This window comes from Natrix helvetica (assembly GCF_964273705.1).
Source record: "Natrix helvetica genome assembly, chromosome: 2".
Lineage (NCBI taxonomy): Eukaryota > Metazoa > Chordata > Lepidosauria > Squamata > Natricidae > Natrix > Natrix helvetica.
This window is the reverse complement of record NC_138552.1, coordinates 255,314,326-255,329,979: the sequence shown is the minus strand read 5'-3', so window position 1 is coordinate 255,329,979 and position 15,654 is coordinate 255,314,326. Positions and strand designations below refer to the sequence as shown.

The 15,654-nt window shown below is 35.7% G+C and overlaps 1 protein-coding gene across 2 annotated transcripts in view; it reads right to left on the bottom strand.

Annotated features, from left to right (window-relative positions):
* Positions 1-2,337: 2,337 nt before the first annotated feature.
* ATL2 (atlastin GTPase 2) overlaps positions 2,338-15,654 on the bottom strand; it is a 54,463-nt gene continuing 41,146 nt past the window's right edge. Inside the window, exons 5-15 of one of the 2 annotated variants that reach the window (XM_081945922.1) lie at positions 15,490-15,540; positions 14,453-14,509; positions 13,270-13,362; positions 12,990-13,128; positions 11,085-11,212; positions 8,768-8,824; positions 8,067-8,138; positions 5,241-5,672; positions 4,127-4,141; positions 3,721-4,041; positions 2,338-3,572 (exon numbers count right to left, since the gene is read on the bottom strand). In XM_081945922.1, the coding sequence (XP_081802048.1) occupies positions 3,934-4,041; positions 4,127-4,141; positions 5,241-5,672; positions 8,067-8,138; positions 8,768-8,824; positions 11,085-11,212; positions 12,990-13,128; positions 13,270-13,362; positions 14,453-14,509; positions 15,490-15,540 (1,152 nt within the window). In that variant the 3' untranslated portion in view covers positions 2,338-3,572; positions 3,721-3,933. The remainder of the gene's footprint in view (positions 3,573-3,720; positions 4,042-4,126; positions 4,142-5,240; positions 5,673-8,066; positions 8,139-8,767; positions 8,825-11,084; positions 11,213-12,989; positions 13,129-13,269; positions 13,363-14,452; positions 14,510-15,489; positions 15,541-15,654) is intronic. The other variant, XM_081945923.1, reaches the window with a different exon arrangement.

Below are 15,654 nucleotides of genomic sequence, written 5' to 3'. Positions count from 1 at the left end.
ACGGTACAAAATAAACCACTGTAAATATTTTTAAATAGTTTTCAGATTTTTCATTTTAAATATAGAAAACAAAACAGATTACTAATAATGGGTAACTATTTAGCAAATGTTTGTTATTTACTTATTACTTGGTAAATTATCTTTCTATATTGCCAGTCAAGGTTCAGAAGAATATTTGATCCCAAAACAGTCTTAATTTGAAGAAATTGTTAAGAGACAAAATATTTTTATATGACCAGAAAAATCAGTAAAGAAAACAACTTGAGGGCACATTTAACCATAGCTGCCAAACTGTCAAAATTTCTGATGGAACTTTTCAAATTAATCCTGAGCAGGGATATGCATTTATTTAATACATGGTGGACAATTTGGAGTCCTGAGGACTGTACCTATGCATGGATATACTCCTCTTACATGGCCAAAGTCATTATTACCCTCCTTACAGAAAAGCAACATATGTTACAATAGAAAAATAAAATGTTATTATTATTTTTAATGGCAACAAGTGATTGTATTTAGCCCTATTCTAGAAGCAAGCAGGAATCCCCCCCCCCCCCCATTTCTTTCAACAAAAGCGATCCTTTGTTCTCTATGGTAGCAATGAACCAAAATATTCCCCATCCCCACTTTGGACAGAATACACTGTGACAAAGCACAAGTGTCCAACCTTTGGGGTATGTAATAGGACACTAGATAATATTCAGTGATGTTGATAGTAAAAGGGAATAAACAAACATACCTCATTTAGCTCTCTTAACAACTTTTTAAGGCAGCACATCTATTTATTCAACTTTACCAACTGGATTCAGATACCTGTATTGGAATAAAGGTTTTGTTACCTTTTCTCCTTGATTCATGATAGTGAGCTGAAACATGTATGTGAATTTTGCATCATATTGAACCGAGGTTTTTCAAGATCCTTACTGTTACTGGGAGAAAAGAGAACCGTTATAAGGACTGAAAGGTATACAGTAGATGGCTCAGTCTTTGAACATGTAGAGTTAGCATGTGTAATCAAAACCTATCTGAAATGGATCTTTGCATGCCATTTTGGAAACCTGACTCCCAGATTATCAGGTATTTCAGCAGTTGTGACTCCAAGGCTGTGGAAAGCATACTAACTAGAAACCTTGTAAGTGGTTGGAGACGGTGCCCTGTATTTGTATTGAATAAAAGTGTTGGAAGGGATCTTGGAGTTCTTCTAGTCCAATGTTCTGTTGAAACAGGAGACCCTATACCATTTCAGACAAGTGGCTGTCCAGTCTCTTCTTAAAAGCCTCCAGTGATGGAGCACAAACAACTTCTGAAGATGAGTCATTCCACTAATTTGATTGTTCTGTCAGGAGATTTCTTAGTTTTATGTTGGTTCTTTCCTTGATTAGTTTCATCTATTGCTTCTTGTCCTGCTTTGGAGGATAGATTGACCTCTTCTTTGTGGCAACCCCTCAGATGTTGGAACACTTACTATCATGTCACCCCAATCCTTTTCACTAGACTAGACATACTCAATTCCTACAATCTTTCTTCATATGTTGTAGCCTCCACATGGGGTGTATGTGTGCCATCACATTGAAGATTCTCAGTCATCCAGGTAGACTTGTCTGGAAGTTGGATCAGACTGAAGTAGCTACTTGGATAAGCAACGAAATGTTTCAAACAAAAAAGAAAAGTCCAGTTGCCGAGACTCAACTTCCAGGCATGAGTGTCTTCAGTCATTTTATCTGTATTTGTAGTTTTATCTATATGGGTACTGTGGCTTTTTGGAGTACTGCAGTTATTGTTTGTGTGTGTGTGTGCCAACCAGAACCTGATAGAAAGGATAGAAAGTACCTAATTAGACTGAATTAAAACATGAGGAAAATGACATACTCAAATTTAAACTTGAGAAATTTGGAAGGAAGAAACAGTCTTTAAAGGAGACATCTAATGTATAAAAACTAACACTTCCCCTTACTAACCTCCCAGACAGTGGTTCTCAACCTGTGGTCCACAGATCCCTAGTGGGCCGTGATGTCACGGGGTCTACAAAGGCTTGAAGAAATATGATTTAAACCTTGAATTGAGTCTTGGTTGTCTGTGGCCATGGTCCATGGCCACAAAAGGTATTTAAAAGGTGTCCGTGGTAAAAAAAAAAAAGGTTGAGAAACATTGTCCCAAGCTATCAGTTTCTTAGGGGATGGAAAGCAAAACAAAATGTAGAAGAAATGAAGGTGCAACCAACCCCCCTTAATTCTTGCTGGTAGCTATCAGAATGTCATCTTGTCTTAATGACAAGAACAAAGAAGAAAATTAGAAGTTTTCTAAACAGCAGGTAATGCAGTGAATTACATTAACATGTTTAAATAAAATCATGAGTTTAATTTCATATATACACATTTGATTTTAATGTACCAGAAAATAAATTACAAGAAATAACTTTAAAATGTAACTGAAGACAATCACAACAAACATTCCCACTGATTTCCCATGGGATGAGATTGCAGTGTTCAAGGCAGGTAAATATCACAAATATATCAAAAAAACTAAATTGTTTTTATGCATTCACACATTTACATGAGCCACAAACATTCCTTTACAGGGACTGTACTTAGCTTATCACAGAACCAGGTTTTGCCATAAACTACAAAACTTTTGATACAAAATTGTATTTATATATTTATATTTTATACATGCCCTGTGATTAAAAAAATAACTAGACACACTGTACAGACAATCTGAACTCATTGCTTTGTAGCTGTAGGAAACGGATTTTGTTATTTTTGGATGGATTTTTCCCCCTCAGTAATAATGGATATTGTATATACATGTAGGCTAAAACTGCAGAGAAAAACAGCTCTTTCCATCATATGCATATCCTGTAAAGACATGGTCTCTAAACTGAAAAAAAAGCAGGACAATGTTATAGTTATCTCTAAATGAAGCGGCTGTGGAGAACAATATACATGCATTTGGGTAATACTGGTAGAGAAGGCAGTAATGCAAGAGCAGATAAATGAAGTGGCTCAAACATGACTTCTCAGTTGACTGCTACTGCTGCTATGTCAACTGGACTCAGGTTATAAATGCTGAAAATTAAAACGTCAAATGGGACTTTGTGTGATTATACATTCTATTAAAAGATTTCTGTATGGTTTTGATACTTCCCTGAAAAACCCTTTACAGTGGATACAGTTCCATAAATCACACCCTGGTACAAAGGACACTAGTACCATGGTTAAGATCTTCCCTTTCCATGACATTGTGGGAGCAAATCAAAGATAAACTCTTTAAAACATTTCGGTTTCTTCTCCTGTATCCCTACCATTATCTTCCCACAATATGATGGCAGTAAATTAGGAATCCAAGCAGACTAAACTACTGCTTTATAGTCAAATGTAAACTTTGGTTTATTGAGTTCTCGTTGTACAACAAGCAAATCTAGGATGGATAGGCAGATGAGATGAGGTGAGCTGTCAGTTTGTCTTTAATCTGGCATGCTGAGACATCTGTTCAGTCAGGCCTGCTTTGATAGAGTTTGTAACCGATTGTCTCATGGTATCCTCAATCAAACTGTCCCCAAGAGGTTTTATAACCTGCAGTACAAGAAATGTGTAAAAATAAATTAACTAAAAGCATCTCTGATGGAAAAAAAACCATAAATTAAAATCATGGAGTATGAAATGTATCCAAAGTGCAACAGTACCAAAGCAAGAGAAAAAATGAGTTTTGCTACCAGCTTACGGTTAATAATTTACAGAGCAATAAGTGGTTTCCTCCATTGGGTAGTTGACTTAATCCATGTAACTTTATAGCTCCTAGAATAGCAGGTGTAGTTTCATACCCTATAATGCAGCATCAGCCTGGTATGCTTATAGCATTTATGTAAATTGCCCCAGCACAGTCCTGCTTACGAATTGTGAATGCTTTAGATAAAGAAAAAGGTAAAAATACTGGCTAATTTTTCTTCCTGTTATTGTTGGATGAGAGTCGCTGCCGTTGTGCTGAGGCAAGAGCATGGCGAATCATTCGACGTCTAACAACTTCAAAGACTTTGGAACACACCTAAAATATGAAGCAGGTTATTAGAAAGGCAATTGGCAGAAACCAGAAGAGATACATGTGAGTAGCCTCCATTGATTTTTCTCACCTTCTTGGGACTCCTCTGAAGCAAAAAAGAAAAGAAAGAAAAATACACAAGATGATTTAGAGTTAATTTAGAGTTAAGACAGCAATTCTGCTGCTGGTTCTTAAACAGGTTAACAAAGTTCTAAAAATAATGCAAAGTTAAATGAAATAATTCAGGGCTGATCTGGACCACAATCGATTCTCTGGTTTCACTATAAAAAGATCAGAATTCTGCTCAATTCATCATGACTTCATAGACTTCGTGTGTTTTTCTGAACATTCTTCAGACATGATACAAATACATACACAGTTTGGATGGACTATAATGAATACATAATAAGTATTTCTTGAACAGAAGCAGAAAGGTTAATAATTTCAAAATTTCTAAAGTTAGAATTGAACTGGAATTGAATCTTCCGGTTTCTACCCTGATGCCTGGCCCTTCTATAGCTATATTATTTTTCCTTCCATTTCACTTCAAAGCTTCATGCTGGACATAGCAATAAATCTCTTTCTCTAGAACAAACATGAATCCATTAGCATGACAATGACAATTCAAGAAAGGGCTCTTTACTCTTTACTGCAGATGCAAAAGAAGCTTTTATAAAGACAAAAATCAACTATTGCAGAATCTAGGAATCCAACCATACTTCCTTCTCTCTCAGCCCCAAGGTTTAAAGCCCACATCTCTTTTTCCCTTCCTTATGATCTGTTTTGTGATCTGTCCTCACTGGCTCTTCAGACCTAGGTCCTGGGCAGCATTTTGATGATTTTCTTTAATCTTAGACTCGCACTATCTAGTCTTGCCAACCAGATAAGTAGGGCATTGTACACCATGATCTATAACTAGATAAGAATTCACAATTATGGACTTTCAAATGTCCACCTCCAGAAATTCCATTCTTTATACTGACATGCATGAATCTCTCTTCTTCAGGTAGTCTTAGTCTTGGTACATGATAAGACACCAAGAATGACATTCTAAATCGATTTCTACTGCTATTTTTATACGATTCCTTTATCTTGGTTTGTATTCTATCTTTGGCATACATTCATATTGAATGGGCTTTTACATCAATGCTTGCCTACTAACAATTAAACTTTTTTTTCAAGTGAGTAGATAAATGGATACCAACCTGTTCCCATAGTACTTCCGCCATCTGGTCAATGAGTGTTCCAATTTCTCTGAATTCCCCAGAGTATTTAACATATGCCCATGTACAAAGAGAGACAAGTGTTATGCCCATCACGAGGTTACACAGGGTTGCTATGGAGTTCATGCCAAGGAATCCGGTCAGTCCTGAGATTATATACATAGCAAACATGACAGCAAATAGAGTCGCTGGTGTACGAGCAGCATAGAAGAGGTTTTTGCCTTCATTGTGCTTCACAAAGTTTGCATAGATTTCATCAAGCTCTTCTTCAAGCTGGTCCTGGTAACGATGACAGAACTCCTCACCTCCCATCTTCTTCACAGAACGGAAATGTTTGATTGCTAATCCTTTAAGTTCTTGGTGCTTTTGTTCTAAGTCTGCAGGTGCTAAGTAAGGCTTATCTCCACCACAAACCTGTTAGGATGAATTGACTGGTTAGCTTACATAACCTAGAACAGTTCTATAATTACAGAACTGCTAAAAATATTAAAAACTAAAATTACTATGTTGGACTAAGACTGTGTAGATCCAAGATCAAATCCCCATTCATGTACAGACTCACAGACCAATCATTATCAATGTACAAGGCACTCCTCAACATACAACCACAAATAAGCCAAAATTTCTGTTGCTAAGTGAGACATTTGTTAAGTGAGTTTTGCCCCATTTTACAACCTTTTTTGCCATAATTGTTAAGTGAAGGAAGCTTCCTCTGTCCCATATTATGACAAAATTAAATGGAAGGCATTTGGATTGTATTCATTGTGCCAGAGTGTACTGTCCAGGCAGGAGTAATTGGAGATAGATGGTGCCTCAGGTATCTAAATCTTATGACCAGAAAGTGGTAATGAACAGCATTTTGAATGGCACCAGGAATTAACTGGCAACCAGTGCAGCTTTTGGTCAACTCCTGGATGCCTTAAACCACTAGGGCTCCAGATCTAACAAACAAGTGCCCCAACTAACAGACAGGAGGATCATATCCATCTCCTCAGGGGTCCGAATTGAACTTGGTCCAGAATCTAATTGACTTTATCTGACAGATAACATGACTATTCTTCATTGTGGCCCTGCAGATGATCTTGCAGCCCAGCACCCTCTCCATCATTCTAAACAGAGCCATTGGGTTGCTATTAGCAGACCCAAGAAGGGCAGAGAAACAACATTTTGCCAACCTTATTACCACAGTGTAGGCTCAAATATGAGCTGTTGCTGGTGTTCAATCAAATTCAGTTTTTAAACCACAAATTTTATTATGAACCCAAAATGGCTGGCCTTAAAGAAAATGAAAAATGCCTCCTTTCAGTGCTATTAGAGAAAAGTGCAACCCTATGTTTTATTCATGCTTAATGACTATAACTGTATCGATTCTTCAGATATCTTCCTCAGTTCATGCAATTCTGATGGGTCTGGATTGGTTATTTGGTGATATTGCACAGATCTATGCAATAAAACGTGCCTTTATTTCACATTATATCCAATTGATTGAGCCACCCACAGCTGTTTTTTAAGTGCTCTCTGAATTTTCTAGTGATTATTCTATAAGGGCAATAAAGGAAAGCTTCACTCCTTTATTATTTTTATTTATTGTATTTCTATCCTATTAAGAAGCTCATAGTGGTTCACCTGGCTTTTCATCTGCAGTTTATCTGGATTGTGAAAGCGACTACAGGTATCCCTTGATTTACAACCATTTATTTAGTGACTGTTTGATGTTATATCCACTGGAAAAAGTGACATGACTGTTTTTCACACTACCATTGCAGCATCTCCATGGTCACATGATCAAAATGTGGATGCTTGGCAACTCATTCATATTTATGACAGTTGCAGTGTCCTGGGATCATGCGGTCACCTTTTGCAACCTACTGACAAGCAAAGTCAATGGGGGAGCCTGATTCATTTAACAACTTAACAACTGCAGTGATTCTCTGTCATGGCCCCACCTTCTGGGACAGCATTCCCCTCCCCAGAGATTAAAACAGCCCTTCTCTCCTGGATTTCCAAAAAGTCCTGAAGTCTCAAGCCTGGGCCTGTTTTATTCACTGTTATTATGATGGATGTTTGAGTCTGGGTATGTACGTTATATATCTTTAACTGTTTTTATTGTTTTTGGATTCCGTAAGCCATTCTGAGTCTACCAGAATGGGTGGTTATAATGAATTCAATTTTTTTTAATGCTCACTTTATAAAAACAAAACAAATATAGATCTGACACTTATTTAAAACGCTAAAGATACACTTGTGACCTCAATGAGAATATGACTGGTAACACCCAAAATATTTAAGCCAAAACGAAACAGATTATTTTATGGCTTAAATCAATTTGTGAACCCAATCTATATTGCTCTGCATTCTTTACAAAATAGTTAATAATCCGTCTTATAGTTCTAATTTCATAATATTTTTGAAAGCAATCCTTTTTCTGTCCCATCTCCTAGATTAGACCAACCTTTCTCAACCTTTTTAGTCTGAAGGAACCCTTGAAATGATTTTCAGTCTTCAGGGAACCCCTTCATAAAAATAGGGAAAAATGTGAAAACTCAACACAATTCATTTTTAACCTAAAACTACTTTACAACATTTACAACAACAGTAAATCAGCAGTCAACTAGCTGGGTCGAAGCATGTTAAAATTCTTACCACAAGGGCAAATACTGCACAATACATGAAGTAAAAAAATGTAATCACAATTTTTTGTTGAACTAGCAATCTCTCAGAACTCTGGGTTTTTTGTGGAACCCCAGCTGAGAAAGATTGGATTAGGCTAAGTCTACAACTTCAAATAAATTCATACAAATACTCTACCTGTTCCATATCTTTATTGTAAGTATCTTTTGCACCAGCTACTGCAGCAAGATTGTTGGCTTCTGCTGTTGCCTATAGTAATAGTAGCAGTTGTAATAAAAGTAGTGGTAGCAGTAATACAAAATGTAGTAATAATGGTAATAATATTAACAAAAAAACTTTTTAAACCGTTTGGATGAGTTTCTGTAATAGTTTTCATACATCCTTTCAAAATGCAAACATATTTAGGCCTGTTAGTTTTACAGTGTGAACTCTGGTAGCTACTTTGCAATCTTAGAGTTATAAATAACCGCTTAAGTTTGTAAGAAAATTAAGTTTATAAGTAATTTTGTAAGTTTGGCTTCTAAATATACAGTATATCACAGAAGTGAGTACACCCCTTCACATTTTGTACACTTGGCTACAATGTAAAGTAGTGAGTATACAGATTGTATAACAGTGTAAATCTGCTGTCCCCTCAAAATAACGCAACACACAGCCATTAATGTTTAAACTGCTGGCAACAAAAGTGAGTACACTGCTAAGTAATAATGTCCATAAAAGTACTTACTGTGTTGGACATTTTTTGAAATATCAAACTAAGGCTTCTGTTCTTCTGTTCTTGAATAAGATTTCAAATGTCTCTAGTCTGTTTTGATATACTATAAACATGATTGTTTAGCATTACATGCTTCCATAGATAGGTATATATAAAACTTTACCTGAAGCATTGATTTGGGATGAGGTAATTCCTCTCCTTGATAGATTTTAATATAAGCCTGAAAATAAAATGTATTTACAATCTAATTTTGACTTAAAAACAATACTTTTACAAAACAAAAATCTAAGTATTAAATTTATATTTAAATTCAAATGTAGTTAAATGAAAGTGACTGGATAAAGTATTCCACCAATGTTGTTTTAAACAAATCAAGAATTTTATGTATTATTAATAATGATCAACATAAACTGAACATATAGAATACAGCAGGAATACAAGAAAATTGTGATTTATTAAAGTTTCTTCTCATGTCACTATACTTAGTATGCTGCTTGAAAGAGTTTCTATTAAATAGTAAAGTTTCTCATACACATACTCAAGGCAGTAATACCCCAAATCTGCCTCTTTTGGATGAGTGCACATAATTGTTATTAATAATGTTGGTCTGTGAATGTAATAAAAATTGATTGATAATTGTTATTATTGCCTAATCTTGAGATAAAGGCTGCAAAGAAAGACAGCATAGATAATTATATTTCAAGTACATTAGTTTACAATTATCCAATAATCGTATGCAGTGCATTCAGAAAGCATTCAGACCCCCTTCACTTTTATCAATTTTGTTACGCTGCAGCCTGATTCTCAGACAAAATGAAAACAGAATTTTAGAAATGTCTGTAAATTTATGAAAAAAAAAGAAAGTGAAATATCACATTGGCATAAGTATTCTGATCTTTCACTCAGTAGTTTGTTGAAGCATCTTTGGCAGCAAGAGTCTTTTGGGGTATGACATGACAAGCTTTGCACACCTGATTGAGGGATTTTTTGCCATTCTTCCTTGCAAATCTTCTCAAGCTCAAGTCCATTTGGATAGCGACCATCAATGGACAGCAATTTTCAGGTCCCTCCAGAGATGTTCAATAGGATTCAAGTCAGGATCTGGCTGTGCCACTCTAGGACATTCACAGAGTTGTCCCTAAGCCACTCCTGTGTTGTCTTGGCAGTGTACTTAGGATTGTTGTCATGTTGGAAATCTTTGGCCCAGTCTGAGCTCCTGAGTGCTATTGAAGAGTTTTTCATTGGGGATATCCCTGTACTTTGCTTCATTCAGCTTTCCCTGACCAGTCTCTCAGTCCCTGCTGCTGAAAAACACTCCCATAGCATGATGCTGCCACCACACTTCACTGTTGGGATAATATTGAGCAGGTGATGAGCAGAGCTTGGTTTCCTCCAGACATAACATTTAGAATTGAGCCAAACAGTTCAATCTTGGTTTCATCAAACCAGAGAAACTTGTTCCTCACAGTTTGAGAGTCCTTCAAGCGCTTTTTTGCAAACTTCAAGTGGCTTTCGTGTGTTTTGCACTGAGGAGAGACTGATGTCTAGCTACTCTGCCAGAAAGTCCAGATCGGTGGAGGGCTGCAATGATGGTTGTCCTTCTGGAACTCTGTCCTATCTCCACACAGGATCTCTGGAGCTCAATCAGAACGACCATTGAGTTCTTGGTCATCTCTCTTATTAAGGCCCTTCTCCCCTGACTGCTCAGTTTGACTGGATGACCAGCTCTTGGAACAGTCCTGTTTGTGCCAAACTTCTTCCATTTGAGAATTATGGAGGCCACTGTGCTCTTAGGAACCTTCAGTGCAACAGAAATTTTACTGCAGTCTCCCCAGATCTGTGCCTCGCAATAATCCTGTCTCTGCAGCTCTGCTACAGTATGCATTCTATAGAGAAGTGTGCACCTTTCCAAATCATGTCCAATCAATTAATTTACCACAGATCTATTCCAATCAAGGTGTAGAAACATGTCAGCAACTATCAAGAGAAATGGGAGGCAAATTTCAAATGAGGTTGCAAAGGGTCTGAATACTTATACCAATGTGATATTTCAGGGTTTTTTAAAAATAAATTTATAGTCATTTCTAAATGTCATTATGTGGTACTGAGTAGATATTAATGAGAAAAAAGTGAATTTCAACAACTGTAGAATTAGGCTGCACTATAACAAAATTGACAAAAGTGAAGGGGGTCTGAATACTTTCTGAATGTACAGTATCTAAGGATTAATGTATGTAATATATAGAAGAGGAATTAATTAAAATCTATATAAATCTCAATATAATGTAGATTATTGTAAAGCAATTAGAACAAGAATAGGGCCATGAAACTCTATTAAAGTAAAAACTAATAAAAAGGTTTGGCTTTGAATATGCTAACCATAGTATGTGTACAATGGAATACTACAGCATAGCAAACCCTTTCATAATTAAAATTTACAAGAAAATACATTTATTTAAAGCATGAAACAATGATTGTACCTTAAAATATTGCACTAGATCTCTACAAGTCACTTTTGAGCCACTGATTTCTTTTTCTACCAGATTTTTAGGAGCAAGCAGCAAAGGAATCAGATTCCGCAACTCTTTTTTAAACTCTTCATCAATATCTGGTGGAATAAACAAAAATGGTGTAAGAAATTTCATTCAATTAATGCAAAATCCTTTCTTTTCACAATCACTGAAATGTAATATTAATGGAACTATCCCAACTTTGTTAAGAACATCCCCAAACAATAAAATCTTAATCAAATGTTGCTAATTTAGGAAACATTTACTCTTCATAAAGTATTAATACAGTCTTCATTTAAAAAAAACTAATTGTGAGAAGGCACTATATATTCTATAAACTCAAGATAAGCTCATTATAACACTATTCATGATATCTTTTCATAATTTCCTACCTTAGCTTATACCATGATCTTTTAACCCCATATACCATGTTTTCCCCAAAATATGACCTTTCCCAAAAATAAGTCCCAGCCTGTTTTTTTATGTGTATGCCTAATAAAAGCCATAACCCAAAAATAAGCCCTAGTTAAGACCCCCGCTGACGCCATCCCACAGTCTGGTTGTATGAGGTGAAGCTGGGGTGGGTGGGTAGAGCTGCCCCACATGTCTAACACTTACTTACCTTAGGACCGCCGCAGCCAGGCCTCCCATACCTGTCGCATTGATGCCTAACTTCTGAGGACGCTTTGCAGCAGGACGCTATATGGTGCATTGTGCCAATGCATGGGAAGCACCAGTGCAATGCTGCATGTGGCACCTGGCCACTCACAGCTGCTCGCAGCCAGAGAAGTCAGGCAGCGGCGCAACAGGTGTGGGGGCATGGGAGGCCTGGCTGCGGTGGTCTTAAGGTAAGCGGGAAAGACATCCCCTGAAAATAAGACATGGTGCTCATTTTGGGGCCCAAAAGAAAATAAGACTAGGTCTTATTTTCGGGAAAACAGGTTTATTTGTGTGTGTGTGTGTGTGTGTATTTCTTTAAGTTTTACATCTCTTTCTTCCTGAATATCTTATCTCACCAGAATCTCATCATTCTAATCCTACTCTCAATTTCCCTCTTTCTATTGATGCATTCAACATTCTTTCATACAGTTGCTCTGCTATTGGATCCTGATTCAGTTTCTATATTACAATAATCTATACTTAATATTTTCATCCATGTTTGGTTTGCATTCAGCTCCTATTCATTCATTTGCCATTCACCCTTGAACTGTTGAGTTTTATCACCTATATTTCTGAAGGGTATTATTTCTGCTGCATTTAACGTTTATGTTTTTCCTTCCATGCCCAACATGTGGATAAGCCAATATTAATTTGTATCGTATGCATTTTTATTATATAACTTGTATTGCTAATAGGGCTGTTCAAAGCCAATTGAAAGAACTTTTCAATATGTACCAACCAACCAAAGAATTTATCTTTTCATTGTTATAGGAACCAAACGTGTAGTATTTGTACACCTATTGCTCCTGGATATTTCTGCCTGCTTGTAAATGCATAGCCACTTTGTTTCACTTTCTTCCCAATAAAGCAAAGCAGCTTGCTGAGGCAGCCTAGGAGGACTTCCAAAGTGGCTATTATATGTCTTGCAGAAGATATGCTGCCTTAGAGGTTTGAAGAGGTATTTCATTCCTCCATGTTGTATAGCATTTCTTCTGAAAACTGCAGAGTTCTTAACTGAAGAATTTAAACAGAATTAATATGCTGCTGGTACTCCTCCAACAACCATCTAAATTATCCCATCAGTATTCAACTATAGTGGCTTTCAGACTTGGGTACACTTTACTATTTCTTTTTACTACTTTTAATGCAACCATTCAAAGTGCATTTGAGTCTTTAATACCTCCTAGCTAGCTATATAAACAGAAATTTTCTTACCATTTAGCCTCCCGTCAAAATTTGGGTTAGTTGCAACTTTAAGACCAGGATGTGGCAACAGGAAACAGCCTAGGTTACTGAAACATGAGTGAATGTGCTTCCTTACATTCTGGAGCTCTTCGTGCTGGTGCAATTTTACCTAGAAGTAACATACATTTTTAAAACATGAAATTCTTTAGCAGCCAGCTAGAAATAATCTAATACCAAAATAATTATTTGCATATTCCAATTAGCTCAGCACCCCTTAAACAAAAATCAACTATTACTGATAATGAATTACCTGTAATCGCTTTTCTAGAAATTGTTTTCCTCCTTTTAAACCGTATGGATGTTCATATGGATAGCTCCAGTCTCTAATTAAGAACATAAGAGTCTATGTAGAAATGAAAAAATACAAGTTAACCTTATTTTTTTGGCAAACAGAACACCACACTACTGAAAACATTAGAAAAACGTTACTATTCATAATTCTGCAAGCATCTTTTTATCCCCTATATATTATTAATATAAAAGCAGAATCAGCAAGGAATATCTAAACTCATGCTACCTCAGCTTCTTCTGAAAGTGTCTATCCTGTAGAATGTGAACAAAATTATTATCTTGGAACAAAACCATCACATTTCTAGAAGTTATACTGAACTATTTCTGATTAGATATATCTTGGCAGAACCAAATTCTAGAATATTTTGGTTATTCTAGGTTTCAGAAAAATATATGAGGCAAGTAAAGCATAACCCCACCAGCTCCCTAATCTTTCCAACCTTTTCCCCTCTCTCCCTTATGCTGATGCTGTCCAGCATACTCTACCAGACCACCTGATTTTCCCAGCACTTTTCCTCCTCCTTCCTTCCCTCTATCACCATTGCTGATGTCCTAGCCTAATATATCCCACTACACTTCCTCCCTCTTCAATCTTTTTACCTCTCCTTAACTATTAATGTCCTTGTTTTTTTCTATTGATCGGCCAACCTTGAACCAAAACAACCTCTTTCATAAATGTTAAGACTTAAAACATGTTTCAGTTCAGATATAGGCTACCTGAAACCAGACATTTCACGCACATTACATTCCTAATACACTTACATATTATTTTACTAGTCACAAAAGGCATTTTGTAGCAAGCTGAAGCATGAAAAAAAACTTGCATAAAAATTATTACCCAGCAGTAAGTATAAGAATTAAAAGAAAGTCACTTCCTTTTCCTCAGACAGACTAGAAGTGCTGTATAAACCAATTTGCTGAGGTGGAAAGATGATTTCTACGAAGTAGCAAACTGGCAAAGATCTCTTTCTCTCTCTCCTTCAGAACTTTTAAAAAATTAGTAGTGGTTAAAAATTAGGTATATATGTCACATGCTGGGCAGATGATGCTGGGCAATTACTTTTTTACAATTACTATTGTAGTATATGAATCTTCCCTGAGATAAACAAACATGGGAATAGCAAACATAATCATATTATTACCTGAAATGGCTTTTGGTAAATTTCTTCCATTGCTAGCCTTCCATACTCTGTAAAAAGCTATTAAACAAAATTAAGAATGTATGCCTAAAATACGAAGTTATATATATAAAACACAGTAATAAACATTTACTCATGAAGAAGTGGTGGGCTATACTTAAAAAGTTAGCTGCACAAAACAAATTTAAAACTCTAAATAAACCGATTTGGTTATTAATTGGTTATTAATCTAACCAATTAATAACCAAATACTTTCCTACATTCTGAATTAATGAATCTTATCAGCAAAATAATATTGATAATAATCAACTTTTTTTTAATTTTCTGAATATTTGAACTGCAAGGCTGCAAATATCATGCTTATGCAGGATGTTGTTATTGTGGTCATGAAGTTATGAAGATCTGTGATCATGGATTGTTTAATATCTACCACCAGAGAATGTAAATATATAAAATTTCTGTATTTGTATAATTTCATACATTAGTCTACAAAAAAAAAAGGTTTATTTCAAGCCTTTATTTTTTAAAGTTTGCTTAAAAGGGTTGCTTGTTCAACCCAAGTGAAAATAAAGAGCAAATGGCTCTCAAATATAGTTAAAAGTTTCAGTGGCATAGTAAGTATTCATACTTCCAAGAAGATAGAAGCTGAGCGAGAACTGCATGATTAACGTATTAGGTAGCCCAAGAATATATTAGAAAACAATTTAACAAATAGGGACTACGAATCTTAATATATTTTTAATACTAAATATATAATGATTGAGGAAAAACTTTATCAGTGCATTTCAAGTAATAGTGATTAAAAAGAGTTCTCAAAGTAATTAAACATGAAGTTCTCAAAGAGGATTCAGGCCCCTTATCCTACTTCTAGCAAACTCCTGCATTTCTAAAGAGCCCCTATAATCATAAACCTTTCAAAATTGAGCCCATGAAGTCACAAGTGTTGTCCAAGTATGTTTTTGACCCTTGACATCTTCCATTGCAAAGAGCTTATTAAAATATTCGTAATGGAATTTACTAGAGAATCAGGACATATTTACTTGCAAATGCTGAAGGTCATCTTCTTGGATGTTCTGTGATAGATTGTATACCTATAAAATGTAATAGTTTTTACATTTACTAATGTATTTATTTATTAAACAAATTTATATGGCTGCCTAACTCACACATATTGAATCTGGGCTTCTTACAATATTAAAATTTCA